At 21.7% G+C, this 14,453-nt stretch overlaps 4 protein-coding genes across 4 annotated transcripts; 1 reads left to right on the top strand and 3 right to left on the bottom strand.

Moving 5' to 3' along the window:
* Positions 1-335: 335 nt before the first annotated feature.
* PCHAS_1024700 (glutathione S-transferase, putative) lies at positions 336-1,111 on the top strand (the record flags this gene model as incomplete). The annotated part of the gene is made up of 2 exons (XM_731362.2): positions 336-373; positions 532-1,111. The coding sequence occupies 2 exons, from the start codon at positions 336-338 to the stop codon at positions 1,109-1,111; spliced, it is 618 nt and encodes a 205-aa protein (XP_736455.2).
* A 715-nt stretch (positions 1,112-1,826) lies between these two features.
* On the bottom strand, positions 1,827-7,676 carry PCHAS_1024600 (conserved Plasmodium protein, unknown function; the record flags this gene model as incomplete). The annotated part of the gene is made up of 4 exons (XM_016798388.1): positions 1,827-1,881; positions 1,993-2,235; positions 2,381-2,445; positions 2,577-7,676. The coding sequence occupies 4 exons, from the start codon at positions 7,674-7,676 to the stop codon at positions 1,827-1,829; spliced, it is 5,463 nt and encodes a 1,820-aa protein (XP_016655602.1).
* A 1,635-nt stretch (positions 7,677-9,311) lies between these two features.
* On the bottom strand, positions 9,312-9,956 carry PCHAS_1024500 (conserved Plasmodium protein, unknown function; the record flags this gene model as incomplete). Its single annotated transcript, XM_728145.2, has 1 exon — positions 9,312-9,956. The coding sequence occupies one exon, from the start codon at positions 9,954-9,956 to the stop codon at positions 9,312-9,314; it is 645 nt and encodes a 214-aa protein (XP_733238.2).
* An 815-nt stretch (positions 9,957-10,771) lies between these two features.
* PCHAS_1024400 (conserved Plasmodium protein, unknown function) lies at positions 10,772-13,802 on the bottom strand (the record flags this gene model as incomplete). Its single annotated transcript, XM_016798387.1, has 12 exons — positions 10,772-11,111; positions 11,217-11,291; positions 11,401-11,456; positions 11,577-11,648; positions 11,743-11,805; positions 11,885-12,048; positions 12,217-12,247; positions 12,380-12,424; positions 12,524-12,920; positions 13,138-13,239; positions 13,348-13,402; positions 13,787-13,802. The coding sequence occupies 12 exons, from the start codon at positions 13,800-13,802 to the stop codon at positions 10,772-10,774; spliced, it is 1,416 nt and encodes a 471-aa protein (XP_016655601.1).
* Between the last annotated feature and the right edge of the window lie 651 nt (positions 13,803-14,453).

Here is a 14,453-nt window from a genome sequence, read left to right as displayed (position 1 = left end):
GGTTTATTTATTTTATTAATTTATTTATTATATAGATTATTTATTCGTTTTTTTTCGAGCTAATTTAAAAATCGAATTTTATTCTAAACATTTTAAATAATCAATATTGTTTTTATTATATTCGATATTTTGAATTCTTTTTTATTACTTATTATCAGATTTTTTCCATTTCAATTTCCTATACATATAGATATATACCTTATTATGTATAACTAAATTTTTTAATTTATCTTTTCCGTATAAATATATAATTTTTGCTTATCATTTCATTTTATTTCCCATTTGCTTTGTTTAATATATATATGTATATATAGCTTCCTACTGCTATACTTAAAATGACGGACAACATCGTACTGTATTATTTTGATGCAAGGTAAAAAAAATTGATAAACAAAATAGTTAACTTGTGATGTGATTGTTAATTTACTTGCCTACTTATAAAGACAGTTTGATAATGCATGGGTATGCATATAATGTTGTACATAATTTGATTTTCACATGAATATATATATTTTTTTTTTCTTTTTAAAGGGGTAAAGCTGAATTGATTAGACTTATTTTTGCATATTTACAAGTTAAGTATACAGATATAAGATTTGGAGTAAATGGTGATGCATTTGCAGAATTTAATAACTTTAAAAAAGAAAAGGAAATTCCTTTTAATCAAGTCCCTATATTAGAAATAGGAGGTTTAATATTAGCTCAAAGTCAAGCTATAGTTCGATATTTATCAAAAAAATATAATATAAGTGGGAATGGTGAATTAAATGAATTTTATGCAGATATGATATTTTGTGGTGTACAAGATATTCATTATAAATTTAATAATACAAATTTATTTAAACAAAATGAAACTACTTTTTTAAATGAAGAATTACCTAAATGGTCAGGCTATTTTGAAAAACTTTTACAAAAAAATAATACGAATTATTTTGTAGGTGATACTATAACATATGCAGACTTAGCGGTTTTTAATTTATATGATGATATAGAATCAAAATATCCAAATTGTTTAAAAAATTTTCCATTGCTAAAAGCTCATACTGAACTTATAAGTAATATCCCCAATATAAAACATTATATTGCTAATAGAAAAGAAAGTGTCTATTAATTTCTAGTTATAATATAAGTACCCATTTTCGATAATCATTTATTTTCCGAAACGTAATTTTATATTTCTTTTTTATTAACAAATTAGTATAACATTATTCTGTTTGTTTTACAATTTTTTATTTTTATAATACTTGCTACGGCTTGTAATTCTATAATTAAATCCATTGCTCATGCAAATTAAGGGACTACTTTCTTTTCGATAGGCATTCTTCAATTTTTTCCTGTTTTTTTACTTCACATTATTTTCACGTTATTTTTCGTTTTTTTGTATTCCACTGTTTTTTATATGTATAATATCATTGCCTATATCGAGCATCGCATATTTATGCTCTTTATATGCTGCAATTGTAAAATTATTAGTATACAAACGCAGTATTATATTAAAAAAACTTATTGCAGAAAATAAGTGACTTATAGTAGACTTTTTTATTATTTATATATTAAAACTAAATTAATTATATATTGTTTAAAAATTTAAAAATACACATAATTACGCTAATATGCTTATACATATTTGCGCACACAAATAATATTAACATATATATATGTAAATGTATATATATTATGTATATTAAAAAATATAAATCAAAGTAAATAGCACCAAAAAAACGAATAAACAAAAAATTGTCTATCCTTGTACATATCGTATATAAATATATGTACATAATATGGGCATAAATATCCCACTTTTTTAAATTGAAAAAATATATCCGTTATTTTTGGATGTGTGTCATTATGATTTTTGCAACTTCATCCGTTTCAAGATTTCTATTGTAAAAAAAAAAAATGAAAATATGTTAACAATGAAAATAGTGGCATATAAGCATGCTATTATACATGTATGTCAATTTAAAAATTTGTTATTTTTTTTGTAATTACTTTATCATTCGGTTAATTTCCTCTTCGTAAAATTTGTTTTGATGGGAATAGCTACACACACTTTTATAAAGAATTTTATAAAAATCAATTTCATTAGACATGGATGCTAATATTTTTGAATGCAACTCTGATTCGGAACCTTTATAATTTTTTTTATCCTTATCCAGGTGGTAAATAAATATGTTACTTAAAATGTAAAATATGCTATGCAAGACTGAGTATAGGAAGCATACCATAAGGTTTCTAAAAAGGGAAAGAAAAAGAAAAAAATTAATAAATATCACATATCCATATATATAGAAAACTTATAATATGATTGTAATCTAAAATTAGGGGATGGCAAACAGTGTGACACATAAATATGAATGTGCATGTATTTTGTTCTTACTCATCAAATTCTTTGGCATAAGGAATTGTTTTGACCAATAATATTGTTATAAGCCCAGCTCCACTCTAAAAAAAGAAAAAATCAAAATAAATTATTTTCGGTGCTCGCAAATTTATATGAAGACAACGTAGTAAGCCTAATAATGGTTCCTAAGCGAACCACACCAAGGGAGTTTATTTATGCAAATTTGTTGTACCTTATAAAATAGCATCTTGGTTATGTACAAATTAATGTAATTGTAAAACAAGAAGAGAGATAAAATATTTTGAATATATGCCACTCCCATATTAGGGGTAAATAAATAGGAGACTGAAACATCAATTAAATATATATAGATAGAAGAATATATGCTACTATTATATAATTTATATCTAATATCCATTTTTTCATTTTTTTCTGTTATATTATTATTTTTTATATGGGATTTATTTTGTTTTTTTTCATTTTTTAAATATTTATCCAACGTATTTACATTGGGATTAATATGTAATATCTGTACTTTTAAAAATTCTTCATATTCAATTTTACTATTAAAACATATATCAGCATGTGCTAATATATAATATAACAATAAGTAATTATTAAATAATGTATATATTAATGTTTTCTTTTTCTTTTTTTTTATAATTTTAAATATTTTTGTATAAATGGATGCTCCTTTATTTTTTAACATACTATTAACAAATAGATAGTAGACACTTTTAATTTTACAAACTTCTGTATTTATTTTATCATTATCAATTTCTTCTTTTTGTATTTCTTTATGTACACAATTAGCTTTTTCTTTATTTTCATCATTTTTTGTATTTCCACTTTTTTTATTTCCTTTCTCTTTGAAAAAAAAGGAAGTTTTTTTTTGTTTCTTCTTTTCATTTATTGTATTAGAAAATATATCATATTCATTATAATTTTCAAAATTATAATATTCATATGTATCACAAAATTTTATAGTTTTTCCGAATAATTTGAAATCACCCATTTTTGCTATATTATTTTCATATCCAAATTTGTAACTAAAAATATTTTTTATATTATTTCCAGTTATTCCTTCATTTAAATTTTTGCTTGTTTTATTTTTATTTAATTTTTGTTTTCCATTTTGAACTATTTTATTATTGCTACTGCTATCTGCTCCATTTTCTTTCGACCCACTTATAACATCAACAACATAATGCGGTAAAAGATCTTTGTCAAATTTTAAATTTTTAATTAAATTTTCAACATCGGGATATATGGAAACATAAAAATATACCTTTTCAACAGTAGTATATAATATATTTGTTAAATATAAATATAATTGTTTATTTAAAATAATATCTATATTATTTATACTTTTATTTAAAAATATATTATTACATTCAACAAAATAATTTACTGTCTCTACATTGTTATCTTTAAATTCGTTTAAATATATTATATTAAATAGTGTATTTTTTTTTCTTTTTACATCTTCATTATATTTAGATATTGTTTCAATATGAGTATATGGACACTTATCAATGTCTTTATATAAATTTTTTATATCTATATATATATCCCATAATACTTCAAGCATTTTTTTTATTAATGTATTTTTTGTAAAATTATCAACAGAAGTTAATGAAATATTTTCTGAATCTTTATTTCCATTTTGCCCACCTTTTATCATATCATTATTACTACTAGAACCAATTGCACAATCATCAGTAATATAGTCTACTGCATTTTTTATTATATTTTTAATTTTTGTTACTATTTCATCATAATTTTCAACTTGTTTATCTTTAATTAATGTTATTAAATTTCTAGGTTCATGTACGGTTGCAAAAACATATCGACCTAATTTTTTTATATTATCATATTTCTTTATATCTTGTTCATCTTCTTTTGGTTTATCATTTAATCCATCTTCTTGATCTGCATCTGATTTATCCATACTCTTAAGACACAATGTGTTATCTAATATGGTTTCTAATTTTGTCTTACCATCCCCACCTTTATCTTCAATGCTTTTTTCATTATGTCCATCCATTTCGTTTTCTTTTCTTTTATTATCAGAAATGATCGAATAATTAAGTAGGTTATACAAATTTTTATCCATGATATTTTTATTATCTATTTCCAATTGGATATCATTATCCATATATTTTTTCTTTTGCATATTTTCAAAAGCTGAAAAGTTATTTTCTAAAAATTGATTGGCAATATCACTTGGGCTAATATTATCATTTTTCAAAAGTTCAGTAAGATTATAATTTTTATTTAAATCGTCAAAAATTTGATAATCAATACTTTCCATTTTATCAATTTGTTTCAATTTATTATTTGCATTGTTATTATTTACATTATTTTCTATTCCTTTATCTTTTTCTTTCCCTTTTTCATCATTTTTAAAATTCCATTTTCCACTATTTTTTTGAATCGATGGATTTATTATCATGTAAGATAATTGTATTCTTAACAACTTGTCTTTATCACTTTTTTGCATTAAATTTTTGTACCTTACTCTATAATTGGTATGTTTAATATTTCCATTTATTTGATTTATAAATCGATAATAATTATACAAGCTTTCACTTAAATCATTTATATTTATATCTTTATAATAATCTCTTAAAAATAATGTAAATTTAAGCATATTTTGTTTCTTTAATTTGTTAATACAACTTTCTATGTTCATAATGTATTTTTCATTATTTTGTTGATTATGATATTCTATACTACCCATTGAATTTTTGTAATGTCTATGTCCTCTGTTATTATTATATCCCATTCCATGATCATAATTGGAATTATTAGGATGATCATTTTTCATGGATATTTCTCTACTTGTTTTTTTTCGAAGCATTCCATTATGATGTTGTTGTGTGTCCATTCGATTTCTTCCAAACTCATCATATTCATAACTATTATAATAATAATCATTTGGATGTTTTTCATAATTTCTAATTAATTTTTTAATAGCATTATTATTGCCGTTCATATAATTTTTGTTATAATAATTCTTATCTATATTCATTTGATTATTATAATTTATCTTTCCAATTAGTTCATTATTTTCTCTTTTATTTTTATTATTTCGATCTATGTCATTATTATTACCCATTTTATTTGACTTATTTTCATACATATATTCTTCACGCATTTGTTCAATATTATATAAATCTTCATTACCAGATTGGCTAATTCGATATATTTCATCGGAATGTAAATTTGATCGAATTCTACTGTCATCATGCATATTATTATTTCTATTATTAGTATGTAAATAATGATGTTTCATATTATCATTATTATTAAGATTAATTCTTTTTAAATCTTCATTATTATAATATGGATCATTACGAATATTGTCATTCATATCAAAAAACGAACTAAGTTTATCATCAAAGCTGTTATTATTAATACTGTTTATATTGTTAATTTCGTTTGGATTATTTCTTAAATAATATTCATTTAAAATATTTAAAACATTTATATTATTTGCTGATCCACTAAATTGTGTATCATTTGGATTACGAATTTGTCTACCAGTTGATGTATTCATTTTTATTTCATTATTATTTTCTTGAAAATATAATAAATCATCTTTAAAATTGTTTATTCTATCATTTATATTTAAATAATAATTTTCATTCTCTATATTACTTTTATTTAAATATTCTTCAACATTTAATATATGCTCATTACTTAATATGTCCTTATTAAATTTTACATGCTCTAAATCGATACCTTTTTTATTATTACTTATCATAAAATTATCATTAATTTTTCTACTACTTAATGGAGGGATATTTTGAAAATTCATTTTATCGCCTTTATTGGATGCTCTTAATAAATGTGTGTGGATATTTATGTTGTCGTCAGGATAACAAGAATCCATCACACTGCTCATGTCATTCATAATATATGATGTATCTCCATGATTCCTTCGATTATTATCAATGTCATCATTTACAATATCATTAATATTGTTAAGACTAGTAAGGGTATTTCTAAATTTATTTAAAAATTTTAAATTTTCATCATTTTCACTATTTTGTAAATCCATTAACTCATTAATATTACTAGCATTAAATTTATTTATATTATTATGAGAAAAATCGCTATGAATATTATTTCTTAAAATATGTGAATCATCAGAAATATTTTCATCAAATGGAATATTTTTTTTTTTTAAAATATTAAAATAATCTAAATTTTTATAATTTTCATCATTATCATAATCATCATATTTATTTTCATCAAATCGATCAATTTTTTCATCATCATCACTTTCGAATTGCTTGTGTGCAAATACTATATTTTGTTCTTTATTTTGTGATATATTTTTTTTGCTGTAATTTTTTTCCATATATTTATTGTCTCCAAAAAGTTTATTACTAAAATTGTTGAAATGGCTAGCTGACTCACCAATATTTTTTTTATTATTAATATCATCTTTTTGCATAAAATTGAAAGGGTCGGCATTATCAAATGAATGTTCATCACTTAATTCCTCATTATCATTGGAATAAAAAATATTTTTATTTATAAATTTTGTTAAATTAGATACATTATGAAATTGAAAAATATCTTCTTTTTCATTATATGGTGAAGCTATATTAAAATTTTTATTCCTTTCAATATCTCTACTATTATCATTATTATAATTTTTGGGAATATTTCTAAACTTATCACCTTTTATAGCATGATTTTCTTTCTCATAAATACTATTTTCATGGGCTTGTCTTAAATATAAGTCCATTTCATTTTCTCTTTTTATAGAATTTAAATTGTTATTATTTATTAAGTCACATTCTTGTTGCATTAAAAATTCTGAACTGTTCATATTTTTATTGCTATCTATATTATTATTTAATTTAAATAATTTTTTTTCATTTTCAATCAAATTATTATTCATAATATAAGAAAAATCACCTTCAGAATTATCATTATATCCAAAGGTAATATTATTTATTTTGTCAACGTCTTCATAAATGCTATTATCTTTAATTTTATCAATTGAACTTAAACTATCATATTTATTATCATTATGCTTAGTGGTATTATTATTGAGGTGCTTACTGTTAATAGTATTATCTTGTTTTTTATATTGGTTTAAATCGTTATTTTTAGTATTATATTTGTTTTCGCTCTTTAAATAGTCATTTCCATATACACTTTTCCGATATTTATTATTATTATTATTAATTTTTTTTTTGTAATTGGGATTATTATTTCCATAATAGTAGTTGTTGTAGTTATAGCTATTATTGTAATTTATGTCCTCATGTTTACTTTTATTTCGTGAACTATACGAATTGTAGTTTTTCATTTTAAAACATCAATACTTTCGATATGCTTTGTCATAAAAAATAAATTTCAAACTCTTTACCCAATTTAATAAGTGTACATACATATATGTATATGCCCTAAATGAATTGGCGATGTGCATCAACCACATTAAAAAGATTGGTGGCTAGGCATTAATGCTTTAAAATAATCTTAACAATTAATAAAGGCAAATAATTTTTTTAAATAAACGTATTTTTCTATTTTCATATACTATTGGGAATATAATTTGTATATTTTTTTTATTCTGTTAATTATTTTTTATATTTAAAACAAAATTCCAATTATATAAAAAAAGTATTCATATGACATATACAATAAATGAATGAACATACAATGTAGATATTATACAATTTATCATTGAACGGGCTTAATAATATGCAATTAATTATAATAATTTTATCACATTCAAAACATACGTATATATATATAACACTTTAAATGTAACAAAAAGAGTACTATTATACAAATGATAAAATATTGGATATAAATTTAATAGTTTTATGGAAAAATAAATACTTAATATTTTTTTGCAATAATATATGCAAAATAATATATACTTGGGAATGTTTTTGTAATTTTTATTTTTTTTTTATACAATACATTTTATATATAATGTGCTACACTATTCATTTAACATTATATAAAAATATATTTCATAAAAGTTTAAAGAACGACATTTAAAAATGTCATATCTCAATAAAGCAAAATAAATAATATGCCAAAAAATAAGAATATTACTTTTAGAATATAAATTTACATTTTTTATTTCTTTTCTCCTTAGCAATGAACTAAAAATATTTTTTTATAATGCATATGCAAAATCGGGATTTTAAAAGCAATTTCTCAATACGTATACATAGTAATAATATATATAATTTAATATAAATAATGAATGGGGTAAGCATAATAAAAATAAAAAAATAAACTGAGTGTAACTAAATTTTTTTTTCAGAAATCAAAATAAAATTGTTTTTTCCCCTAATGACAATAATATATTTTAATATGCCTTATTATGAATAAAAATTAATTAAATTTATAACATTAAAATAGTGATATTTACAATTTTGCAAATTCACAATACTATTATTTAATTAGTATAATAATTATTAAAAAAAAAATTAATTTCCTTCATTCAATTTATTACTTAATATAAGGGGAAATGTAAAATATCGAAGTAATAAATTTATATAATTTCCCTTATAAAAATAATGGTTCTTAAGAAATATATGAAAGCAAAAGAGTTCTTGATTTAAGGCTTATGTTATATACAAATATGGAAAAATTTTAAATATAATCAAGTTAGTTATGCAAACAATTATATATGATATGCATACATAATGTTATATCAAATGTAGCAATATGCAAAATTATGAATGCATGGCGAAACATGGAACACTGTCTGGTTATGTATATTTAACAATGCTAATTTTATATATCCTCTTTTTTTAATTAAATATATTTTTTCTTTTCATGTAAATATAATAAAAATTTATATTTTTAAAAAATGGTATCATATCAAACATGTTTACAAAAAAAAAATTGACACATCAATAAGGATATATATTTGCATGTTAAGGAGTGTAAAAATTAAAAATTTTTTGAATTTCATTGCTTATTATGAATCATTTTCATAAATCGGTTTGTCTGTAATTGTATTTTGTATTTGATGATTAAATTGGTTAAACATATTTATCATTGAATTTTGAAAAAATTGTAAATTTTTTGCGAACACAAATATTTCCATTAATGCGTTATTATTTATTGAGCTCAATAAAATGTCTATCTCTTTTTGTAAATGTAAATACTTATTATAATCAGCTAATGATTTATTTTTGGATTTACTTATCCTTTCAAAAATATGTTTAAATAAATGTTTTCTTTGTATATTAAAAATATTAAGTGTTTCTTTTATTTCATTTGCAACATCATTTATATTGTATTTAAATTTAATTGGTCTGTTTATAAAATTATAATTGTTTTCTATTTCCTGTTTTACTAACTTAATTTCTGTAAAAATATCCTTACCATTTTTTGTATATATTATTTTTTCATTGGATTTTTCTTTTTTTTGTTTTTCTAATAATTTATAGACATTTTCAAAGCTTTCCCTACATTTGTTTGTATTTAACCCCTTTATGGTTAAATCGAATAAATTTATTTCGCTTTTTAATTTAGTTACTTTTTGTAATTCATTGTGTTTATACCTTTCTAGCTCCTCTTCAATTTTGTTTATTTGGTCTTCTATCAAATCAAAATCCATTTTTTTTTTTTTTTTTTTGTTATTTTTGCATAGACCTCTACTTATGCAAACTTGTCAGAAAAACGATAGTGAAAATAATTACGGCAATATATTAGACATGGTTTTATTTTTACAAATTTAAAAAAATTTTTAATTTATCTTTAGCAAAAATATGGTTTATATAAATTTTATATATTTATCAACCTGGTTAAGCCTATGTATACATGCATACACATGTCCCATTATAAATGAAATTATTTCTTAACAAAAAGGAAATATAAAATATAGTTTTAAAAAACAAACACGTTTTTACACTATTATCATACACATATATATTTTTCGTAATTATGGTATTGTATCCTTTAATCAATGCCACATCGTTACATAAAAAATTAAAAAAAAAACTATAAAAAAAAAATAAATAATACATGCATATTGTTATATATATATATGCATATATTTTGTGCGCAACAAAAATTAAGGATAATAACCATTGACATATACACAAAAAAAATACACACACATATATATTTATATTACAATAAATATAACAAAATAAAATAAAATAAATGGCGTTTTAGCTATTTCTTAATATCATTGTTATGGTATTAAAAAATGGATAATTAATTCAAAAAAAAAACAAAAAAATTAAAGTTTCATTTTTATGTAATTTTTTCAAGTCTGATTAGGGGAAAGGAATATGCCCTGATAATTCTCCACTAAAATAATAATAAAGTCATAATATATAAATAAAATAAAACAAAGATAAAAACAAATTGTTACTAGTATTATTATATTAATGAAGATAGACTGATTTCCCCTTTTATAGTCTCATATTATTCTTTTCGATTTTGCACATTTTTCATATAATCTTGCATATAGATATGAGCAAAATCTTCAGTAACTACTGAATCTTTTGGAGTGTCTGAATTTCCCTTTATTAAGTTTGTATCCTTCTTTAAATTATTTGGCAACTCTTGTATATTAGTTCCATTATTATTTTTATAAAAATTTGTTTTTTTTTCATCATCTTTTTGTTCGTGTAATGTTACATTTAATGGTTCATATAAATGGGGAACACTACTATTTGCTATATCAAACTTTTCAATAATTTTCATTTTGTCATTTTGCAACATTTGTAGTTCCTTATTGTAGTAGTACACATCGGCTATGTTCCTGCGATTATTACGTTTAAAAAATATATATTATATATATAATTAGAAATAAGTATACATATTTGATCAAGTGGGTATATAGCATTTCCCTTAATTTAAAACATACTTTTTTTTCTGCTTAGAAATCTCTTCGTTCAATGTGACATTCTCTTTTAGGAGGTTATTTATTAGGTCGTCATATCTGCACATAAAAAGATAAGGAAAACGAACATGTATATATATGAACTTTTTAAATATTATCTATATACACAATTTTGAAAAAATAATAAAATCGAGCATAAAAAAATTACTGATGAATATCGGTGTCTTCCTTTTGTGTTGTATTGATGTATTCCCTCAGTGTAGTCTTATTAAAAATGGCAAAATAAAACAGTAATAGTATTAAGTTATAAAATTGGTAGTATAAATGTTGGACAAACACAATTTGTCAGAACATGAACATAAGTAAAGATAGAAAAGGACTTACGACAGTTTCCAATAATTCATTATTCTCTTTTTTGAGATCATCAATAATGCCACAATATTTAGTTATTTTATTCTAAAAAATTATGATAATTAACCAATTATAATATAATTAATATATTTACAAAAAAATTAAGGATTATCATTTTTTTCTTTACAATATATATTACCTGTAATTGGGCTTGCTCAGTTTGAGAGTCTATACATTTTTGGTATAATTCATTTACTTTTTTCTATAAATTTATAAAATAAAAAAAATATAAATAATAAAAAAATCAAAATGATTGATTACCTTTTTATGTTTATAATTACCTCATAATTATTAATCTGTTCATCGATATTATTATTGTTGTCTTCTTTGTTTCCAAATTCGTTTTTTTCTAAAATTTTTTCTTTTTCATTTTTTATTATCAACTTTTTAATTATCATATCTTTGTATTTTAGCTCTAATTTAAGAGAGCTTTCTTCTTCTAGATCTGCACAAAATATGAAATATAAAAACAAAAATTATCACATTTCCTTCCGTTGAAAAAGATCAAAAGATAGTATATACTACTATCTGATTAAACAATTTCGTCCCATGAATGTGAAAGCATAAATTTATAAAAAAAAGAATGAAGTGGTCGTCTTCGATTTATGCATACCTTTTCCTGCATGCCTCTTTTGCCTTAGTTCCTGAAATTGGTGTAAAAAAAAGTAAAATAAATATGCATAATCTTGTTGTTAATACTTTGTAAATAATTCAAGCCATTGCAATTAGACAAGTGCAAACATATACGTGTGAATATATTAAGGTTTTTCCCCTACCTTATCCATATGTAACATTTTAAGAGCAACAATTTCGTCGTATTCCTGTGAATGCAGAAATATATGCATTGGTCAGGTATAAATACAAAATTACAATAAAAACGTAAACAATATCGCTGTATTAATATATATTTTTTTAGTTACATTCATTTTGGTAGTCTTTTCAAGATTTAGTTCATCTATATTTTTATTTAACTCTTCTTCTAATAATTTGTAATCTCTTGTAAGTGTATCGTATTCTTTTAATAGGTTATCATATTTTTCATGTATTGCATCATTATCATTTTTAAATTCATCATTCTGTTTTTTCATTGTAGCTATATATTCATCAGTTGCCTGCTTTTTATATTTCTTTTTATTTTTAATATGTTTTATTTCTTCATCCTTTAATTTCCCTTCTTTTACTAAAACATCATATTTATTTGAAATTATTAACAACTTTTCACTTAAATTTAAAATCGCTTTATCTTTTTCCTCCATCTCACTTTTCGCATTTTCCATTTCAATCAGCTTCTCCTCCATTTGTCTTAGTGCGTCATCTCTTCAAAAAGAAACAGTCAAACGATGAGTTAGTAAAATAGCCAAGTAATAAGTTGGAAAAGATGTAACTCTATGCAAACTGCATATCATGCAGATCACATTTCTCAAAGGCGACAATTTTAATGAGGCAACACTTGCTTATGATCTATTCTTTTTATTTGCCCCTCTACATAATATTATGGGTGTGTGCATTTTTTTTTTTTTTTTTTTTTTATTACCTCTCCCTTATTTCATCTTCGTGTCGATTTATTTCATATTCTAGTTGCAACTCCAAATCGGTAATTTTTTTTTTCAATTCTTCTACATTGTCGTCATCCAAACTGAAGTTGTAAAAAGAGCACAATGACATTTTTATAATTTTTTCAGTTTTAAACTATGCAAATATTATACACATGCATATGGATGTATTTTTTTTTAAATTGTTATACTTTCCCTTATCCGCATCGTCTTCTCGATTACTATTTATAGGACTGTGATCACAATCTATAAATAAAAACACAATATTTTAAATGATCGTATGTTTAAGAATATAAGACAAAACAATGGTGGCAACAAAAATAATACAAAAAATTATATAAGCAAAACTTTAAGCTGTAGACATTTCATATTCCAAATAACCAATGACAATTTTTTAATATTATATTAAATTATTTTATAAAAATAATAAACAGATTAAGTTATAAAAAAAAATGTTATAGACTATTTAAATACACAATGCTAATTAAGTTTGTGTAATATTTTTGCAGTTTTAGATATATTATAAATAAATATATATGAGAAAAATGGTTCGAATTTTATTATTTAATATTAAAAATAAAAAATGTTAATTATCAATAATATTAAAAAAATATAAATATTTGTTTTTACCATCTGTCTGTTCCATAATTAAGTATTTTGGAAAAAGTTCGAAAAAAAACGAATTTCAATAAAATGATGTTTTTGCATAATTCTTGGAAAATTCAAGGGAAATTTACATAAAAAAAAAGAGAAATATATTAATAAATATATAACATGTGTTTAATAATTTTTATGTTATATTTTATTAATAATCATAAGGGAACAAATTATAATTTTATTACCGTCATTTTTTTTTTATTTTTTTTTATACAACCTTTTCCAATTTTTCAGTATTAATAAAAATAAATTATATGTTGGAAAAAAATAGATGTTTATCAGTAGGGCGAACAAATATATGCACAATACCTAATACTACATATTATTGCTAATAATATGTATGCATATATATAAATATATATATTTATGTATAATATTTATTTTATATGCAAATGGGAATACGCGCCGTGGTGGAAAGGCGCGGCGTGTGCCATAAAGCGCTTACAAAAATATAAAGGCTACTATGCATAATAGTAATAATATACATATTATGCATATTATATGGATAAATTAAAGTATGCATAAATATGGAATTATTTTTCTATTGAATAATGCATATATATATATTGTATTTATACATATATATGTATAGATTTATTTATCACAATTTTTTCTTTTTTCTAAAATTTTACGTACATAA

This window comes from Plasmodium chabaudi, assembly GCF_900002335.3.
Source record: "Plasmodium chabaudi chabaudi strain AS genome assembly, chromosome: 10".
Taxonomy (NCBI): domain Eukaryota; phylum Apicomplexa; class Aconoidasida; order Haemosporida; family Plasmodiidae; genus Plasmodium; species Plasmodium chabaudi.
The sequence above is the reverse complement of the archived record's forward strand: the minus strand, read 5'-3'. Positions and strand labels throughout refer to the sequence as shown.